This window comes from Scardinius erythrophthalmus (genome assembly GCF_964197995.2).
Source record: "Scardinius erythrophthalmus genome assembly, chromosome: 6".
In the NCBI taxonomy this organism is placed as follows: domain Eukaryota; kingdom Metazoa; phylum Chordata; class Actinopteri; order Cypriniformes; family Leuciscidae; genus Scardinius; species Scardinius erythrophthalmus.
Genome location: NC_138226.1, coordinates 40,471,922 through 40,488,135, shown reverse-complemented (window position 1 = coordinate 40,488,135; position 16,214 = coordinate 40,471,922). Strand labels below are relative to the sequence as shown.

The 16,214-nt window shown below is 43.6% G+C and overlaps 2 protein-coding genes across 19 annotated transcripts; both read right to left on the bottom strand.

Annotated features, from left to right (window-relative positions):
• Window positions 1-3,187, bottom strand: LOC308692322 (uncharacterized protein). Of its 11 annotated transcripts, none has more exons than XM_081368230.1 (5): window positions 2,785-3,187; window positions 1,851-1,982; window positions 1,449-1,586; window positions 265-1,193; window positions 1-164 (listed from the first exon to the last, which is right to left on the bottom strand). In XM_081368230.1, the coding sequence occupies exons 1-5, from the start codon at window positions 2,867-2,869 to the stop codon at window positions 141-143; spliced, it is 1,308 nt and encodes a 435-aa protein (XP_081224356.1). In that variant the 5' UTR covers window positions 2,870-3,187; the 3' UTR covers window positions 1-140. The 11 variants fall into 11 exon arrangements, with proteins under 11 accessions (XP_081224356.1, XP_081224347.1, XP_081224353.1 ...); XM_081368221.1 differs by having other exon boundaries at window positions 301-1,193; XM_081368227.1 differs by having other exon boundaries at window positions 1-230; window positions 318-1,193.
• A 5,546-nt stretch (window positions 3,188-8,733) lies between these two features.
• Window positions 8,734-11,726, bottom strand: LOC308692321 (uncharacterized protein). 8 transcript variants are annotated; one of them, XM_081368213.1, is made up of 4 exons: window positions 11,347-11,726; window positions 10,413-10,544; window positions 10,011-10,148; window positions 8,734-9,755 (listed from the first exon to the last, which is right to left on the bottom strand). In XM_081368213.1, exons 1-4 carry the CDS (start codon window positions 11,429-11,431, stop codon window positions 8,809-8,811), a joined length of 1,302 nt encoding a protein of 433 aa, XP_081224339.1. In that variant the 5' UTR covers window positions 11,432-11,726; the 3' UTR covers window positions 8,734-8,808. The 8 variants fall into 8 exon arrangements, with proteins under 8 accessions (XP_081224339.1, XP_081224338.1, XP_081224341.1 ...); XM_081368212.1 differs by having other exon boundaries at window positions 10,011-10,175; window positions 11,347-11,672; XM_081368215.1 differs by having other exon boundaries at window positions 8,734-9,722; window positions 11,347-11,672.
• Between the last annotated feature and the right edge of the window lie 4,488 nt (window positions 11,727-16,214).

Genomic DNA, 16,214 nt, shown 5'->3' with positions numbered 1-16,214 from the left:
TGGTCTTACAAGTGTGAGATTTATTTGGTGACAAACAGGGAAAACACCATATATCCAATGGTTAAATCAGCACAGTTAACTGCATGCATAGCCACATTGGCCATAAGGGTAAGTTGACTTTGGCGGTTCGGCTGCAGGCTTCATTGGAGGCTTGGGCGGTTCGGCTGCAGGCTTCATTGGAGGCTTGGGCGGTTCGGCTGCAGGCTTCATTGGAGGCTTGGGCGGTTCGGCTGCAGGCTTCATTGGAGGCTTGGGCGGTTCGGCTGCAGGCTTCACAGGAGGCTTCGGAGGTTCGGCTGCAGGCTTCGGAGGTTCGCCCGCAGGCTTCATTGGAGGCTTGGGCGGTTCGGCCGCAGGCTTCATTGGAGGCTTGGGCGGTTCGGCCGCAGGCTTCATTGGAGGCTTGGGCGGTTCGGCCGCAGGCTTCACAGGAGGCTTCGGGGGTTCGGCCACAGGCTTCACTGGAGGCTTCGGGGGTTCGGCCGCAGGCTTCACAGGAGGCTTCGGGGGTTCGGCCGCAGGCTTCACAGGAGGCTTCGGGGGTTCGGCCGCAGGCTTCACTGGCAGTTCGTCTGAAGGCTCTGGCTCAGCAGGTTCGGTAGAAGGCTCCGGCTCCGGCTCTTCGGTAGAAGGCTCCGGCTCTTCGGTAGAAGGCTCCGGCTCGTCGGTAGAAGGCTCCGGCTCGTCGGTAGAAGGCTCCGGCTCTTCGGTAGAAGGCTCCGGCTCTTCGGTAGAAGGCTCCGGCTCTTCGGTAGAAGGCTCCGGCTCTTCGGTAGAAGGCTCCGGCTCTTCGGTAGAAGGCTTTCCTGGAGGTTCGGCTGCAGGCTTTCCTGGAGGCTTTGGTGGTTCGGCTGCAGGCTTTCCTGGAGGCTTTGGTGGTTCGACAGCAGGCTTTCCTGGAGGCTTTGGTGGTTCGACTGCAGGCTTTCCTGGAGGCTTTGGTGGTTCGGCTGCAGGCTTTCCTGGAGGCTTTGGTGGTTCGACAGCAGGCTTTCCTGGAGGCTTTGGTGGTTCGACGGCAGGCTTTCCTGGAGGCTTTGGTGGTTCGGCTGCAGGCTTTCCTGGAGGCTTTGGTGGTTCGACGGCAGGCTTTCCTGGAGGCTTTGGTGGTTCGACGGCAGGCTTTCCTGGAGGCTTTGGTGGTTCGACTGCAGGCTTTCCTGGAGGCTTTGGTGGTTCGGCTGCAGGCTTTCCTGGATGGATCCAGATAGTCAACTTTAGTCAGTCTGTTTAGTGGCATTCAGTCTCAGATACAGCACAAAACCCAAATACCAAGTTTTATTCCTCTTAATTATTAATCATGAGTGTATTAATTAATCGTATGAATTAATTTTGTAAAGCCATCCTGTGCTTTAAACCGTGCTATTGGCTGAATACTTTACATTGAGAACGATTAATTATAAAACAAGACAAAATGAAACGAAGCTGACCCAAACACTAACAAATACCTGCAAATGGATTCATACACTGATGTCCACATCCATTGCAGCAGCATTTCTCATTGTTCGGACAGTCACTGTCATAGGAACACAACTCTGCACACATTCCTGCTCCAAAATTTGTGCTTGGACACTCCCCTGGCTTTGCTGTTACAGAGACACATGACAGAGAAACTACATCACTGAATACTGAATGTCTCATACACTGTATGAAAAAGAGAAAAAAAAAATCGTAGGAGGGTTTACCGGAATATTCAGTCCATCTACTTCATAGTTTCACGTTTAGTTCAATGTGTTACTTGCGGTTTCTTTGCAATTATTTGTGAAACTTACTAGCAATTCCTCAGAAGACATTTTTTCAGCGTTTTTTTTCTGGAAGACGTATAGCATGCATCAATAATTAAAACTCACTGAAAACAGGCGGCACACACGCGGACCCACAGGGAAATTGACAGCATTTGTGTCCTCCAGAGCAGTCTCTATCAGAAGTGCACCCTCGTCGGGAGGGCACGACCGTCAGCGTCGCCGGACACTGACCAGACACTACAGGAGAGGATTCAAGAGGATCATTAGGGGAGACCAGGAAGTGCTGTAATAGTTCGCTTCAGCATTTGCAAGTCAGGGGTTTTGCAATGAGTCTCCCTTTATAATATTCAAACATTTATCTGCTTCAATTCAAGTAGCTTAGAAATCTACCATTTTTCACTAAACGGCATCAATCGGTTTCAAAGACTGAGAGTGCAGTTACAACCTACCCCACTAGTGATATTAACTGATGTCCATGCTTTCTATCAGTCTTTCTATGTTGTATACAAATTTACTGGTGTACATCTTCAAAAATGCCATCCCCATGACCACCCTCATTTTCCTTTTAAGCATTTTAATAAGCTACTCAACAGAAAATAAAACAAATATAGTTCTAAACCCACTATATATGTAAAATGCAGAGTTATCGGTTAGAATTAGCTCCCCACGTTATATTGTAGGCTTATGCATTTCTTAAAACAAAAAAGCTTTAGGCAAAAGTTTCAACTCAGGATTGATACAGTCCGGTAACAATTTTGCAGCCATATTATAACACTAATGTTTGTGTTTAACAGTAAACAAAAAAGCCTATTAGTGATTATATGGGTTTTAGTTGTACAATGAAAAATGCAGAAACTTATGATAGTTTGCATATTTATACTTTGCTTATTATTAACACTAAACCAACATACAAAGATGAACTTCCACTTGACATATGTACTGTATTTTTGTAAGCAGATGTGTCTGAAATCAAATTTTGTAAGGCACTTTATTTATGCACTTCTTCGGGCTGCGTAATGAAGCTAAAAGAACTTCTCACCTAGGACTCCAGCGTCTGTTGTGCTCAAACAAGCAGACAGACACAATAAAACAGCACTAAACGAGCAGTACACTTGAGCTGTCATCCTCTTGACCTGCAATCTCAAAATCAACTCTGCTCGAAGATGCACTGAATTACTGAGTCAGGAGGGGCGGACAGCAAGGACCACAAAACTACAAAGAAAAATCCCTGTTGCTGCATCAAAACATCAGCTGAGTCCCACAACAAACGCTATCAAAAGAGTTCAAAACACTTTTTGAAAATGCGTTTTTAAAGATCCAATTGGGGGTCTGGGTAATTCCAACCCTAATGAAAATCACTTGCCTGTAGTTTTCTCATATAGCCTAATCGTGAAGACCTTGATTAGCTTGTTCAGGTGTGTTTGATTAGGGTTGGATGTCGCAATAATTACCATAATTAGGAGATGATTGATTGTTTTTATGGCAACACTATCAACGGCAAATGAATCTGCAGTGGTCAGGTGGTACAGCGATCACGTGGTACAAGTCGGAGTTCTACCACAAGTTACAAGTTATAATTATGACTAAACTCCTACACCTAAACTCTCCAGGAAATGGATCTCTACTGGAGACTGGCATAAATCTGCATTGATCATCAAGAAACACAGGGGCATGTCTAGAATTTGAATCTGAATTTTTTATTTGCTGATTGATTTGCGATGTGAATCCATGCAAGTAATTATGAATGAAAACAATGTTTCCAGCCACTGTAGTGAATATAGGGGAATACACAGCCACGGTTATATCATAGCCAATTTAATATTGGATGGTTTCATATGGATTGCATAATCAGATAATATCGTGACCGAGGCAAGTAGCCTATAGAGTTTTGGTTCATTTCTGTGACGAGACGGCAGAAAGCGCACCCCGTTTGTTTTCTTTATTTTACAAAAGCACAACATTTAATTGTTATTGTGAGTGTACATAAATAAAAGTTTGTTCGCGTTTGTCGAACGCTAATTTAACATGCCCGAAATAAAATCAGATTTTAGAAGAATTTGTAGCACCACTCGGACAGGTGTGCCAAAACACTTATTTATAAACTAACAATGTCTTCACCTACACAAAAACCTGCTCACTTCAGGCTTGAAAAGAAATGTGGGTTGCCCAATTTTCCGTGTTAGAGAAAAGAGCAGCTCGTACAAAGCTCCTGGATGTCACAATTCCTGTCGCAAATAGACAAAGTGACACGAAGGAGCCACGTAGTCGGCAGGATTCGAACCTGCGCGGAGAGACCCCAATGGTTTTCGAGTCCATCGCCTTAACCTCTCAGCCATGACTACTCCCGCCAGTGAGTCACATGCTATTTTCATTTCTGGATTTGAGCATCAAAGAACACAGGGGCCAACTATCAATGTGGATCAATGTGAGCAGCAGAGGATCAACCCGGCGAAAATATTGTGTTGGCAAAAAGGAGTTCAGCGACGTCTTCACCTACACGAAAAGACTGCCATGATCCGGATTTGGACTGGGGATGCTGCCCGCACAACGCAGAGTAGTAAATGCTACACAGAGAAAGCAATCTTTCCACTCACCCCGGGCCTGCACATACAGTGTCAACGGCAAGCTTCAGCTCAGTTCTCTCAAAGTCCCCCACCACTGCTTGCTTAGACAGTAGGGACTTTAAGCAACGGCCTCTGGTGGAACGGCAATGGCATTCTGTCGTTCTATTGCGCACGCGCGACATTAACTGCTACCTCGCGACGTTCTACTGTAACCGTCTACTACGGGAGAACAGCTGATTTACCGTAGTCGTTACTACGTGACAGATTAAGAAAGTTAATGTTATGTTTTAGGTTATGTGGCATTGTAATCGTTTCTGTATATCATTAAATGCCAAAAGCAACCCTTCTCTTGCTCAAAAATCACCTCCTTTTTTGGTATTTTGTCTGATGATTAAATTACCCCAACGTTGTCCTCTTTACTGTTGCTTAGTGATTTTTGCGCTCTTTAGCTACGGCAGTTAACGCTTACTTCCGGCTGCCTTTGCCATTCCATCAGCAGCTGTTGCTTAAAGTCCCTAGTAACCAAGCATTACATCTTATCTCGGAGAGGAAGACCATCTCCCTCAAAGGCTGGGAAGAGCACAGCAAGAGATTAGGGGAGGTCTGCAACAAACCTTCACCTGAACAGGAACCCTGGACCCTCAGATTAAAAGTCTGATGCTCTACCATTTGAGCTAGCCAGCCAGGCGTTTGCCAGGGAACAGCCACCCTAGGGATATAACAGCACTTTCTCCTTAAAGTGTCACTCCTTTGTCAGCTTAAAGTTTGTGGCATTAAAGGATGAAGACCACAATTTATAAAGGGACGAGAGAGATAGGCTGCTCCTTCCAAAGCTAGGAACATGGAAGATTATGGATTATGGAATATGGAACAATTAGCATCAAGCTACATAACACAATTTAAAATATTAATATTACACTTTTACTCAAAACTCACTTTAAAGGTGCATTGCAAAAGTCTCTGAGTTTTTGCAGAACTATGCCCCCTCTGGCGACAAGCGAAACTGCAACACTGCAACTGAACGCGCATGACGTCACGCCCAGTCTCAAATTCCGACCCGAATCCCTCTTATTTATTTTACTGTACAGGATTATAGAGGCAATCGCAATCATCAGAGAAGGGCTCATTCAGTCCATCAGGCAATTGTTTAAGCATGTATGGGTTAGAAAAACGGGTATTTTTAACATGAAATGTTGCACAATGCACCTTTAAACAACCATAGAGTATTTGTATTATCTTCCGATCGCGATCTAAAATGGAGTTTAGTCATATAATGATGTTGGTTGAAATATGTTATATTTAGAATTTTTTTATGCAGCTAATCGCTACACCTGCTTAGCATGTATACTGTAAACATTCTTTAGTCATATGAAAATACCCCAAATCGCACGAACATCACACACAAACCACATATATTCGAAATCGTGCATTTAATAGTTTCTTGTTTCAGGTGTAGAAAGGTTTCTTTAGCTTTGATTTTCACGGAGCACAGGACGAAGAAGTGTACAGGACAGCTTCAGGGGAGTAATCCAGCTCTCGGATAGCGTACCATCCCTGAAGGCCGCCATTGGCTAACAAGCCATCACCTGCTGTTAGCATTCCATTGACTCACATTCATTTTGGCTTCACTTTGACAGCGAATAACTTTACATCTGAGGCGTTTAAAGACTCTATTTGTCCATTGTTTATTTCTAAAGAAACACGACAATGTATAAAAGGCTCCATTGCCTTGTATCTTACGTTATGGCCCCGTAGAAGCAGTTTTTGTATAAATAGGCTACCGATGGCGTCATAACCACCCGACTCTCTGGAAATTACCGTATAGACAGGAGTAGAAGCTCGCAGTCAATCGGGGGGACGTGGAGGCATACAGTCCGATAAAGTCAAGGCAGAAGCCCATAGAGAGTCATAAAGTTGCTCCTGCTCCTAGCTCATGGACACCCTCTACTCACTCTCTCCGTCTCTGCAAGATTTGTAAGGGAATGATTCAGATTTCTCTTGGCACAGCTACTAGAAGACTTACAACTGTCAGACAGGTTGCTCACGTCACATCTACGTCAGCAAGCTCAGTTTGAGTCTGCTCAATATGTCCCGTCCTGTCTCCCTGTTTCAGTGGATATTACGTCAACACACTGAAAAATGCTGCGCGTTTCAAGGCACTTCAGTTGGTCTTTAAGTGCTCTTAAGCGGCCTTATATTGTATTAATATTAATTCATCTATTTCACAAGAGATTGTATGTTAATATGACTGTGAGAAACTTTTTTTAATTTGATGATAAATCATTAGTTTATTACTGAAATAAAGGATGTTCTTTTGTTCAGTGTCCAAAGAACATGTCAAAATCAAGAAAGGTGAGGATGTTCAAGAAATCAAGCACTTTACACTTCTATTCCAGACTCTTGGATTGTTTGTAATGAGCTAAATCTGGGTAATTAGCATCACTCATTTGAAGGGCTGTTTTACTGGATCAGTGCAGAGTTCACACTGAACAATTTTTCATTCGCCGACAGGTTTTGGGAGATCGCTAGCCTGGGAAAACCCAGACAACTTCCGGCAAATTTAGATTTGCTCTGCAAGTAGTCTGGCAAAGAGCTCATTCAAGCCCATTTCTAATCCGTCGAAATCGCGGCACCAATCAGAAACGTTGGGGCGGGCTCTACACAATGACGATCGCTCTGATTGGTTTTAGGTCTATCCAATTGCGCCCAGAGGCATTTGAGCGACGTCCGTTGGTGAAGCGCACCAACTTTTAAATGCATTATTATATTCAAATTGCAAGCACATGAGGACAGTCTCCATGAAAGACCCACTGGCAGATGAACGTGCTACTACATTTCTCTCCGGAACTGTAGGAAATTTAATTAGATTTAATAGAGGATTTTAACTGTGACAAGATGATTGATAGGGCAGTTTACGTGACAGGATGCACGCGACAGATCCGTCCGATAAAGATGACGAAGTAGTATGTCCCAAAGCTTGCCTACTTTTTTGCTACACATTCAAAAGTAAATACCTTTTCTTCACAAAAAGAGTACATACTTTTATGGCGTAGTGTAATTTACACGATGACGATCGCTCTGATTGGTTTTAGGTCTATCCAATTGCGCCCAGAGGCATTTGAGCGACGTCCGTTGGTGACGCCCCTTTGGAAATGAGTTATTAATGAAGCTTTGCCAGACCATAACTCAGTTACTACTGAGAATGGTCTGGCTTTAACCAGGCTAGGAGATCGCCAACAAATGCCCGAAATCATAGGCTAATCGGTGCTCGTTCACACGAGTGAAATTCACGCAGTGTGAATTATCAACGACGCGATCTGAGAGAATCGCAGATGAGTCGGCGACGCCCGTGAGATATTTGGCATGTTAAATATGTGGATCTGTCTGCGATTCAAAATCCTGCTGTGGTAATGTGTTCTGACTGAAAACTACAGGACAGCGGGATGTTCGGGGAAGAGTTATAGACCAGAATATCAGTATTTTAACAGAAACAAAGCACAAACATTTGCTTGACCAGCAGCAACAGTAGCACATTGTAAAATGATTTATTTGCCCCCAACTCTCTTTGCACGTACAGACAATTTGGATTGCAAATCTTCTTGCAGGCTATCATTTTTAATAACTATTTAAGTCTCAAGTGAGAACTCCAGTCTTACACACGCGTGATCTTGCGTTATTTCCATATCACTTCTCGCGTGGGTTTGCTTGTGAAATGCAGTTTGCAGACCAGTCAGCGATTCTTTCTTTTGTATAGTCATGCAGTGTGAAACTGTCGTCGGTGCATCGTGCAGTGTGCACACAGCAGCAACTGAACGTTACCCCAGATAGTCATGCAGTGTGAAAAGATCAGTGACCTGACTACTTTGAAAATTGTGCAGTGTGAACTCAGCATTACAGGCATTCACAACTCATTTGGTCACAGGTAACTAAAGGGATCATCTGTTAATAGGCTTGAAGTTGCAACTTCCTAAAATGACCACTAGAAGACACAATTTCACTAAAATGCTTCAGAATGCAGAAGACTATTGGTCAATAGGCAGTACTGGTTGAAACTTCACATCCTATAGCAATCAATAGAATTCTTCGTCCAATCATGGCATTTGGATTCAGACGTTTCCATGTCAACACCGAAATTAATCTGAATCAGTCAGGTGGTACAACTAGAGCACTGCAAGTTGTTTACGTTCATTATCACTGTAATGTTATGCATTTTAGACATGAGTCAATTTAGTGCAGTCTTTCATCTTGTGAGACTTTACAGACTCTGCTGTGTGTTCAAGCGTTTTGAAGGTGGCGTGGCTTTGTAGGGTGGGATTTCATGCATTGATTCCAGTGAGCCATTATGTGAGAACAGCCAAACTAACACTGGAATACAAAAATCTAATTCCTTGTTTTCCCACTTAAAAAAAAAAAAGAGAGGAAAATGGTCTTACAAGTGTGAGATTTATTTGGTGACAAACAGGGAAAACACCATATATCCAATGGTTAAATCAGCACAGTTAACTGCATGCATAGCCACATTGGCCATAAGGGTAAGTTGACTTTGGCGGTTCGGCTGCAGGCTTCATTGGAGGCTTGGGCGGTTCGGCTGCAGGCTTCATTGGAGGCTTGGGCGGTTCGGCTGCAGGCTTCATTGGAGGCTTGGGCGGTTCGGCTGCAGGCTTCATTGGAGGCTTGGGCGGTTCGGCTGCAGGCTTCACAGGAGGCTTCGGAGGTTCGGCTGCAGGCTTCACAGGAGGCTTCGGGGGTTCGGCCGCAGGCTTCACAGGAGGCTTCGGGGGTTCGGCCGCAGGCTTCACTGGAGGCTTCGGGGGTTCGGCCGCAGGCTTCACAGGAGGCTTCGGGGGTTCGGCCGCAGGCTTCACAGGAGGCTTCGGGGGTTCCACTGCAGGCGTCACTGGCAGTTCGTCTGAAGGCTCTGGCTCAGCAGGTTCGGTAGAAGGCTCCGGCTCCGGCTCTTCGGTAGAAGGCTCCGGCTCTTCGGTAGAAGGCTCCGGCTCTTCGGTAGAAGGCTCCGGCTCTTCGGTAGAAGGCTCCGGCTCTTCGGTAGAAGGCTTTCCTGGAGGTTCGGCTGCAGGCTTTCCTGGAGGCTTTGGTGGTTCGGCTGCAGGCTTTCCTGGAGGCTTTGGTGGTTCGACAGCAGGCTTTCCTGGAGGCTTTGGTGGTTCGACTGCAGGCTTTCCTGGAGGCTTTGGTGGTTCGGCTGCAGGCTTTCCTGGAGGCTTTGGTGGTTCGACAGCAGGCTTTCCTGGAGGCTTTGGTGGTTCGACGGCAGGCTTTCCTGGAGGCTTTGGTGGTTCGGCTGCAGGCTTTCCTGGAGGCTTTGGTGGTTCGACGGCAGGCTTTCCTGGAGGCTTTGGTGGTTCGACGGCAGGCTTTCCTGGAGGCTTTGGTGGTTCGACTGCAGGCTTTCCTGGAGGCTTTGGTGGTTCGGCTGCAGGCTTTCCTGGATGGATCCAGATAGTCAACTTTAGTCAGTCTGTTTAGTGGCATTCAGTCTCAGATACAGCACAAAACCCAAATACCAAGTTTTATTCCTCTTAATTATTAATCATGAGTGTATTAATTAATCGTATGAATTAATTTTGTAAAGCCATCCTGTGCTTTAAACCGTGCTATTGGCTGAATACTTTACATTGAGAACGATTAATTATAAAACAAGACAAAATGAAACGAAGCTGACCCAAACACTAACAAATACCTGCAAATGGATTCATACACTGATGTCCACATCCATTGCAGCAGCATTTCTCATTGTTCGGACAGTCACTGTCATAGGAACACAACTCTGCACACATTCCTGCTCCAAAATTTGTGCTTGGACACTCCCCTGGCTTTGCTGTTACAGAGACACATGACAGAGAAACTACATCACTGAATACTGAATGTCTCATACACTGTATGAAAAAGAGAAAAAAAAAATCGTAGGAGGGTTTACCGGAATATTCAGTCCATCTACTTCATAGTTTCACGTTTAGTTCAATGTGTTACTTGCGGTTTCTTTGCAATTATTTGTGAAACTTACTAGCAATTCCTCAGAAGACATTTTTTCAGCGTTTTTTTTCTGGAAGACGTATAGCATGCATCAATAATTAAAACTCACTGAAAACAGGCGGCACACACGCGGACCCACAGGGAAATTGACAGCATTTGTGTCCTCCAGAGCAGTCTCTATCAGAAGTGCACCCTCGTCGGGAGGGCACGACCGTCAGCGTCGCCGGACACTGACCAGACACTACAGGAGAGGATTCAAGAGGATCATTAGGGGAGACCAGGAAGTGCTGTAATAGTTCGCTTCAGCATTTGCAAGTCAGGGGTTTTGCAATGAGTCTCCCTTTATAATATTCAAACATTTATCTGCTTCAATTCAAGTAGCTTAGAAATCTACCATTTTTCACTAAACGGCATCAATCGGTTTCAAAGACTGAGAGTGCAGTTACAACCTACCCCACTAGTGATATTAACTGATGTCCATGTTTTCTATCAGTCTTTCTATGTTGTATACAAATTTACTGGTGTACATCTTCAAAAATGCCATCCCCATGACCACCCTCATTTTCCTTTTAAGCATTTTAATAAGCTACTCAACAGAAAATAAAACAAATATAGTTCTAAACCCACTATATATGTAAAATGCAGAGTTATCGGTTAGAATTAGCTCCCCACGTTATATTGTAGGCTTATGCATTTCTTAAAACAAAAAAGCTTTAGGCAAAAGTTTCAACTCAGGATTGATACAGTCCGGTAACAATTTTGCAGCCATATTATAACACTAATGTTTGTGTTTAACAGTAAACAAAAAAGCCTATTAGTGATTATATGGGTTTTAGTTGTACAATGAAAAATGCAGAAACTTATGATAGTTTGCATATTTATACTTTGCTTATTATTAACACTAAACCAACATACAAAGATGAACTTCCACTTGACATATGTACTGTATTTTTGTAAGCAGATGTGTCTGAAATCAAATTTTGTAAGGCACTTTATTTATGCACTTCTTCGGGCTGCGTAATGAAGCTAAAAGAACTTCTCACCTAGGACTCCAGCGTCTGTTGTGCTCAAACAAGCAGACAGACACAATAAAACAGCACTAAACGAGCAGTACACTTGAGCTGTCATCCTCTTGACCTGCAATCTCAAAATCAACTCTGCTCGAAGATGCACTGAATTACTGAGTCAGGAGGGGCGGACAGCAAGGACCACAAAACTACAAAGAAAAATCCCTGTTGCTGCATCAAAACATCAGCTGAGTCCCACAACAAACGCTATCAAAAGAGTTCAAAACACTTTTTGAAAATGCGTTTTTAAAGATCCAATTGGGGGTCTGGGTAATTCCAACCCTAATGAAAATCACTTGCCTGTAGTTTTCTCATATAGCCTAATCGTGAAGACCTTGATTAGCTTGTTCAGGTGTGTTTGATTAGGGTTGGATGTCGCAATAATTACCGTAATTAGGAGATGATTGATTGTTTTTATGGCAACACTATCAACGGCAAATGAATCTGCAGTGGTCAGGTGGTACAGCGATCACGTGGTACAAGTCGGAGTTCTACCACAAGTTACAAGTTATAATTATGACTAAACTCCTACACCTAAACTCTCCAGGAAATGGATCTCTACTGGAGACTGGCATAAATCTGCATTGATCATCAAGAAACACAGGGGCATGTCTAGAATTTGAATCTGAATTTTTTATTTGCTGATTGATTTGCGATGTGAATCCATGCAAGTAATTATGAATGAAAACAATGTTTCCAGCCACTGTAGTGAATATAGGGGAATACACAGCCACGGTTATATCATAGCCAATTTAATATTGGATGGTTTCATATGGATTGCATAATCAGATAATATCGTGACCGAGGCAAGTAGCCTATAGAGTTTTGGTTCATTTCTGTGACGAGACGGCAGAAAGCGCACCCTGTTTGTTTTCTTTATTTTACAAAAGCACAACATTTAATTGTTATTGTGAGTGTACATAAATAAAAGTTTGTTCGCGTTTGTCGAACGCTAATTTAACATGCCCGAAATAAAATCAGATTTTAGAAGAATTTGTAGCACCACTCGGACAGGTGTGCCAAAACACTTATTTATAAACTAACAATGTCTTCACCTACACAAAAACCTGCTCACTTCAGGCTTGAAAAGAAATGTGGGTTGCCCAATTTTCCGTGTTAGAGAAAAGAGCAGCTCGTACAAAGCTCCTGGATGTCACAATTCCTGTCGCAAATAGACAAAGTGACACGAAGGAGCCACGTAGTCGGCAGGATTCGAACCTGCGCGGAGAGACCCCAATGGTTTTCGAGTCCATCGCCTTAACCTCTCAGCCATGACTACTCCCGCCAGTGAGTCACATGCTATTTTCATTTCTGGATTTGAGCATCAAAGAACACAGGGGCCAACTATCAATGTGGATCAATGTGAGCAGCAGAGGATCAACCCGGCGAAAATATTGTGTTGGCAAAAAGGAGTTCAGCGACGTCTTCACCTACACGAAAAGACTGCCATGATCCGGATTTGGACTGGGGATGCTGCCCGCACAACGCAGAGTAGTAAATGCTACACAGAGAAAGCAATCTTTCCACTCACCCCGGGCCTGCACATACAGTGTCAACGGCAAGCTTCAGCTCAGTTCTCTCAAAGTCCCCCACCACTGCTTGCTTAGACAGTAGGGACTTTAAGCAACGGCCTCTGGTGGAACGGCAATGGCATTCTGTCGTTCTATTGCGCACGCGCGACATTAACTGCTACCTCGCGACGTTCTACTGTAACCGTCTACTACGGGAGAACAGCTGATTTACCGTAGTCGTTACTACGTGACAGATTAAGAAAGTTAATGTTATGTTTTAGGTTATGTGGCATTGTAATCGTTTCTGTATATCATTAAATGCCAAAAGCAACCCTTCTCTTGCTCAAAAATCACCTCCTTTTTTGGTATTTTGTCTGATGATTAAATTACCCCAACGTTGTCCTCTTTACTGTTGCTTAGTGATTTTTGCGCTCTTTAGCTACGGCAGTTAACGCTTACTTCCGGCTGCCTTTGCCATTCCATCAGCAGCTGTTGCTTAAAGTCCCTAGTAACCAAGCATTACATCTTATCTCGGAGAGGAAGACCATCTCCCTCAAAGGCTGGGAAGAGCACAGCAAGAGATTAGGGGAGGTCTGCAACAAACCTTCACCTGAACAGGAACCCTGGACCCTCAGATTAAAAGTCTGATGCTCTACCATTTGAGCTAGCCAGCCAGGCGTTTGCCAGGGAACAGCCACCCTAGGGATATAACAGCACTTTCTCCTTAAAGTGTCACTCCTTTGTCAGCTTAAAGTTTGTGGCATTAAAGGATGAAGACCACAATTTATAAAGGGACGAGAGAGATAGGCTGCTCCTTCCAAAGCTAGGAACATGGAAGATTATGGATTATGGAATATGGAACAATTAGCATCAAGCTACATAACACAATTTAAAATATTAATATTACACTTTTACTCAAAACTCACTTTAAAGGTGCATTGCAAAAGTCTCTGAGTTTTTGCAGAACTATGCCCCCTCTGGCGACAAGCGAAACTGCAACACTGCAACTGAACGGGCATGACGTCACGCCCAGTCTCAAATTCCGACCCGAATCCCTCTTATTTATTTTACTGTACAGGATTATAGAGGCAATCGCAATCATCAGAGAAGGGCTCATTCAGCCCATCAGGCAATTGTTTAAGCATGTATGGGTTAGAAAAACGGGTATTTTTAACATGAAATGTTGCACAATGCACCTTTAAACAACCATAGAGTATTTGTATTATCTTCCGATCGCGATCTAAAATGGAGTTTAGTCATATAATGATGTTGGTTGAAATATGTTATATTTAGAATTTTTTTATGCAGCTAATCGCTACACCTGCTTAGCATGTATACTGTAAACATTCTTTAGTCATATGAAAATACCCCAAATCGCACGAACATCACACACAAACCACATATATTCGAAATCGTGCATTTAATAGTTTCTTGTTTCAGGTGTAGAAAGGTTTCTTTAGCTTTGATTTTCACGGAGCACAGGACGAAGAAGTGTACAGGACAGCTTCAGGGGAGTAATCCAGCTCTCGGATAGCGTACCATCCCTGAAGGCCGCCATTGGCTAACAAGCCATCACCTGCTGTTAGCATTCCATTGACTCACATTCATTTTGGCTTCACTTTGACAGCGAATAACTTTACATCTGAGGCGTTTAAAGACTCTATTTGTCCATTGTTTATTTCTAAAGAAACACGACAATGTATAAAAGGCTCCATTGCCTTGTATCTTACGTTATGGCCCCGTAGAAGCAGTTTTTGTATAAATAGGCTACCGATGGCGTCATAACCACCCGACTCTCTGGAAATTACCGTATAGACAGGAGTAGAAGCTCGCAGTCAATCGGGGGGACGTGGAGGCATACAGTCCGATAAAGTCAAGGCAGAAGCCCATAGAGAGTCATAAAGTTGCTCCTGCTCCTAGCTCATGGACACCCTCTACTCACTCTCTCCGTCTCTGCAAGATTTGTAAGGGAATGATTCAGATTTCTCTTGGCACAGCTACTAGAAGACTTACAACTGTCAGACAGGTTGCTCACGTCACATCTACGTCAGCAAGCTCAGTTTGAGTCTGCTCAATATGTCCCGTCCTGTCTCCCTGTTTCAGTGGATATTACGTCAACACACTGAAAAATGCTGCGCGTTTCAAGGCACTTCAGTTGGTCTTTAAGTGCTCTTAAGCGGCCTTATATTGTATTAATATTAATTCATCTATTTCACAAGAGATTGTATGTTAATATGACTGTGAGAAACTTTTTTTAATTTGATGATAAATCATTAGTTTATTACTGAAATAAAGGATGTTCTTTTGTTCAGTGTCCAAAGAACATGTCAAAATCAAGAAAGGTGAGGATGTTCAAGAAATCAAGCACTTTACACTTCTATTCCAGACTCTTGGATTGTTTGTAATGAGCTAAATCTGGGTAATTAGCATCACTCATTTGAAGGGCTGTTTTACTGGATCAGTGCAGAGTTCACACTGAACAATTTTTCATTCGCCGATAGGTTTTGGGAGATCGCTAGCCTGGGAAAACCCAGACAACTTCCGGCAAATTTAGATTTGCTCTGCAAGTAGTCTGGCAAAGAGCTCATTCAAGCCCATTTCTAATCCGTCGAAATCGCGGCACCAATCAGAAACGTTGGGGCGGGCTCTACACAATGACGATCGCTCTGATTGGTTTTAGGTCTATCCAATTGCGCCCAGAGGCATTTGAGCGACGTCCGTTGGTGAAGCGCACCAACTTTTAAATGCATTATTATATTCAAATTGCAAGCACATGAGGACAGTCTCCATGAAAGACCCACTGGCAGATGAACGTGCTACTACATTTCTCTCCGGAACTGTAGGAAATTTAATTAGATTTAATAGAGGATTTTAACTGTGACAAGATGATTGATAGGGCAGTTTACGTGACAGGATGCACGCGACAGATCCGTCCGATAAAGATGACGAAGTAGTATGTCCCAAAGCTTGCCTACTTTTTTGCTACACATTCAAAAGTAAATACCTTTTCTTCACAAAAAGAGTACATACTTTTATGGCGTAGTGTAATTTACACGATGACGATCGCTCTGATTGGTTTTAGGTCTATCCAATTGCGCCCAGAGGCATTTGAGCGACGTCCGTTGGTGACGCCCCTTTGGAAATGAGTTATTAATGAAGCTTTGCCAGACCATAACTCAGTTACTACTGAGAATGGTCTGGCTTTAACCAGGCTAGGAGATCGCCAACAAATGCCCGAAATCATAGGCTAATCGGTGCTCGTTCACACGAGTGAAATTCACGCAGTGTGAATTATCAACGACGCGATCTGAGAGAATCGCAGATGAGTCGGCG

Coding starts and splice junctions, on each gene's coding strand:
- LOC308692322 (XM_081368220.1), bottom strand. CDS start 2,869: ATGACAGCTCAAGTGTACTGCTCGTTTAGTGCTGTTTTATTGTGTCTG. Junction 1,983..2,784: donor AACAGACGCTGGAGTCCTAG/GTGAGAAGTTCT, acceptor CCTCTCCTGTAG/TGTCTGGTCAGTGTCCGGCG. Junction 1,194..1,448: donor GTGTATGAATCCATTTGCAG/GTATTTGTTAGT, acceptor GGATCCATCCAG/GAAAGCCTGCAGCCGAACCA.
- LOC308692321 (XM_081368212.1), bottom strand. CDS start 11,431: ATGACAGCTCAAGTGTACTGCTCGTTTAGTGCTGTTTTATTGTGTCTG. Junction 10,545..11,346: donor AACAGACGCTGGAGTCCTAG/GTGAGAAGTTCT, acceptor CCTCTCCTGTAG/TGTCTGGTCAGTGTCCGGCG. Junction 9,756..10,010: donor GTGTATGAATCCATTTGCAG/GTATTTGTTAGT, acceptor GGATCCATCCAG/GAAAGCCTGCAGCCGAACCA.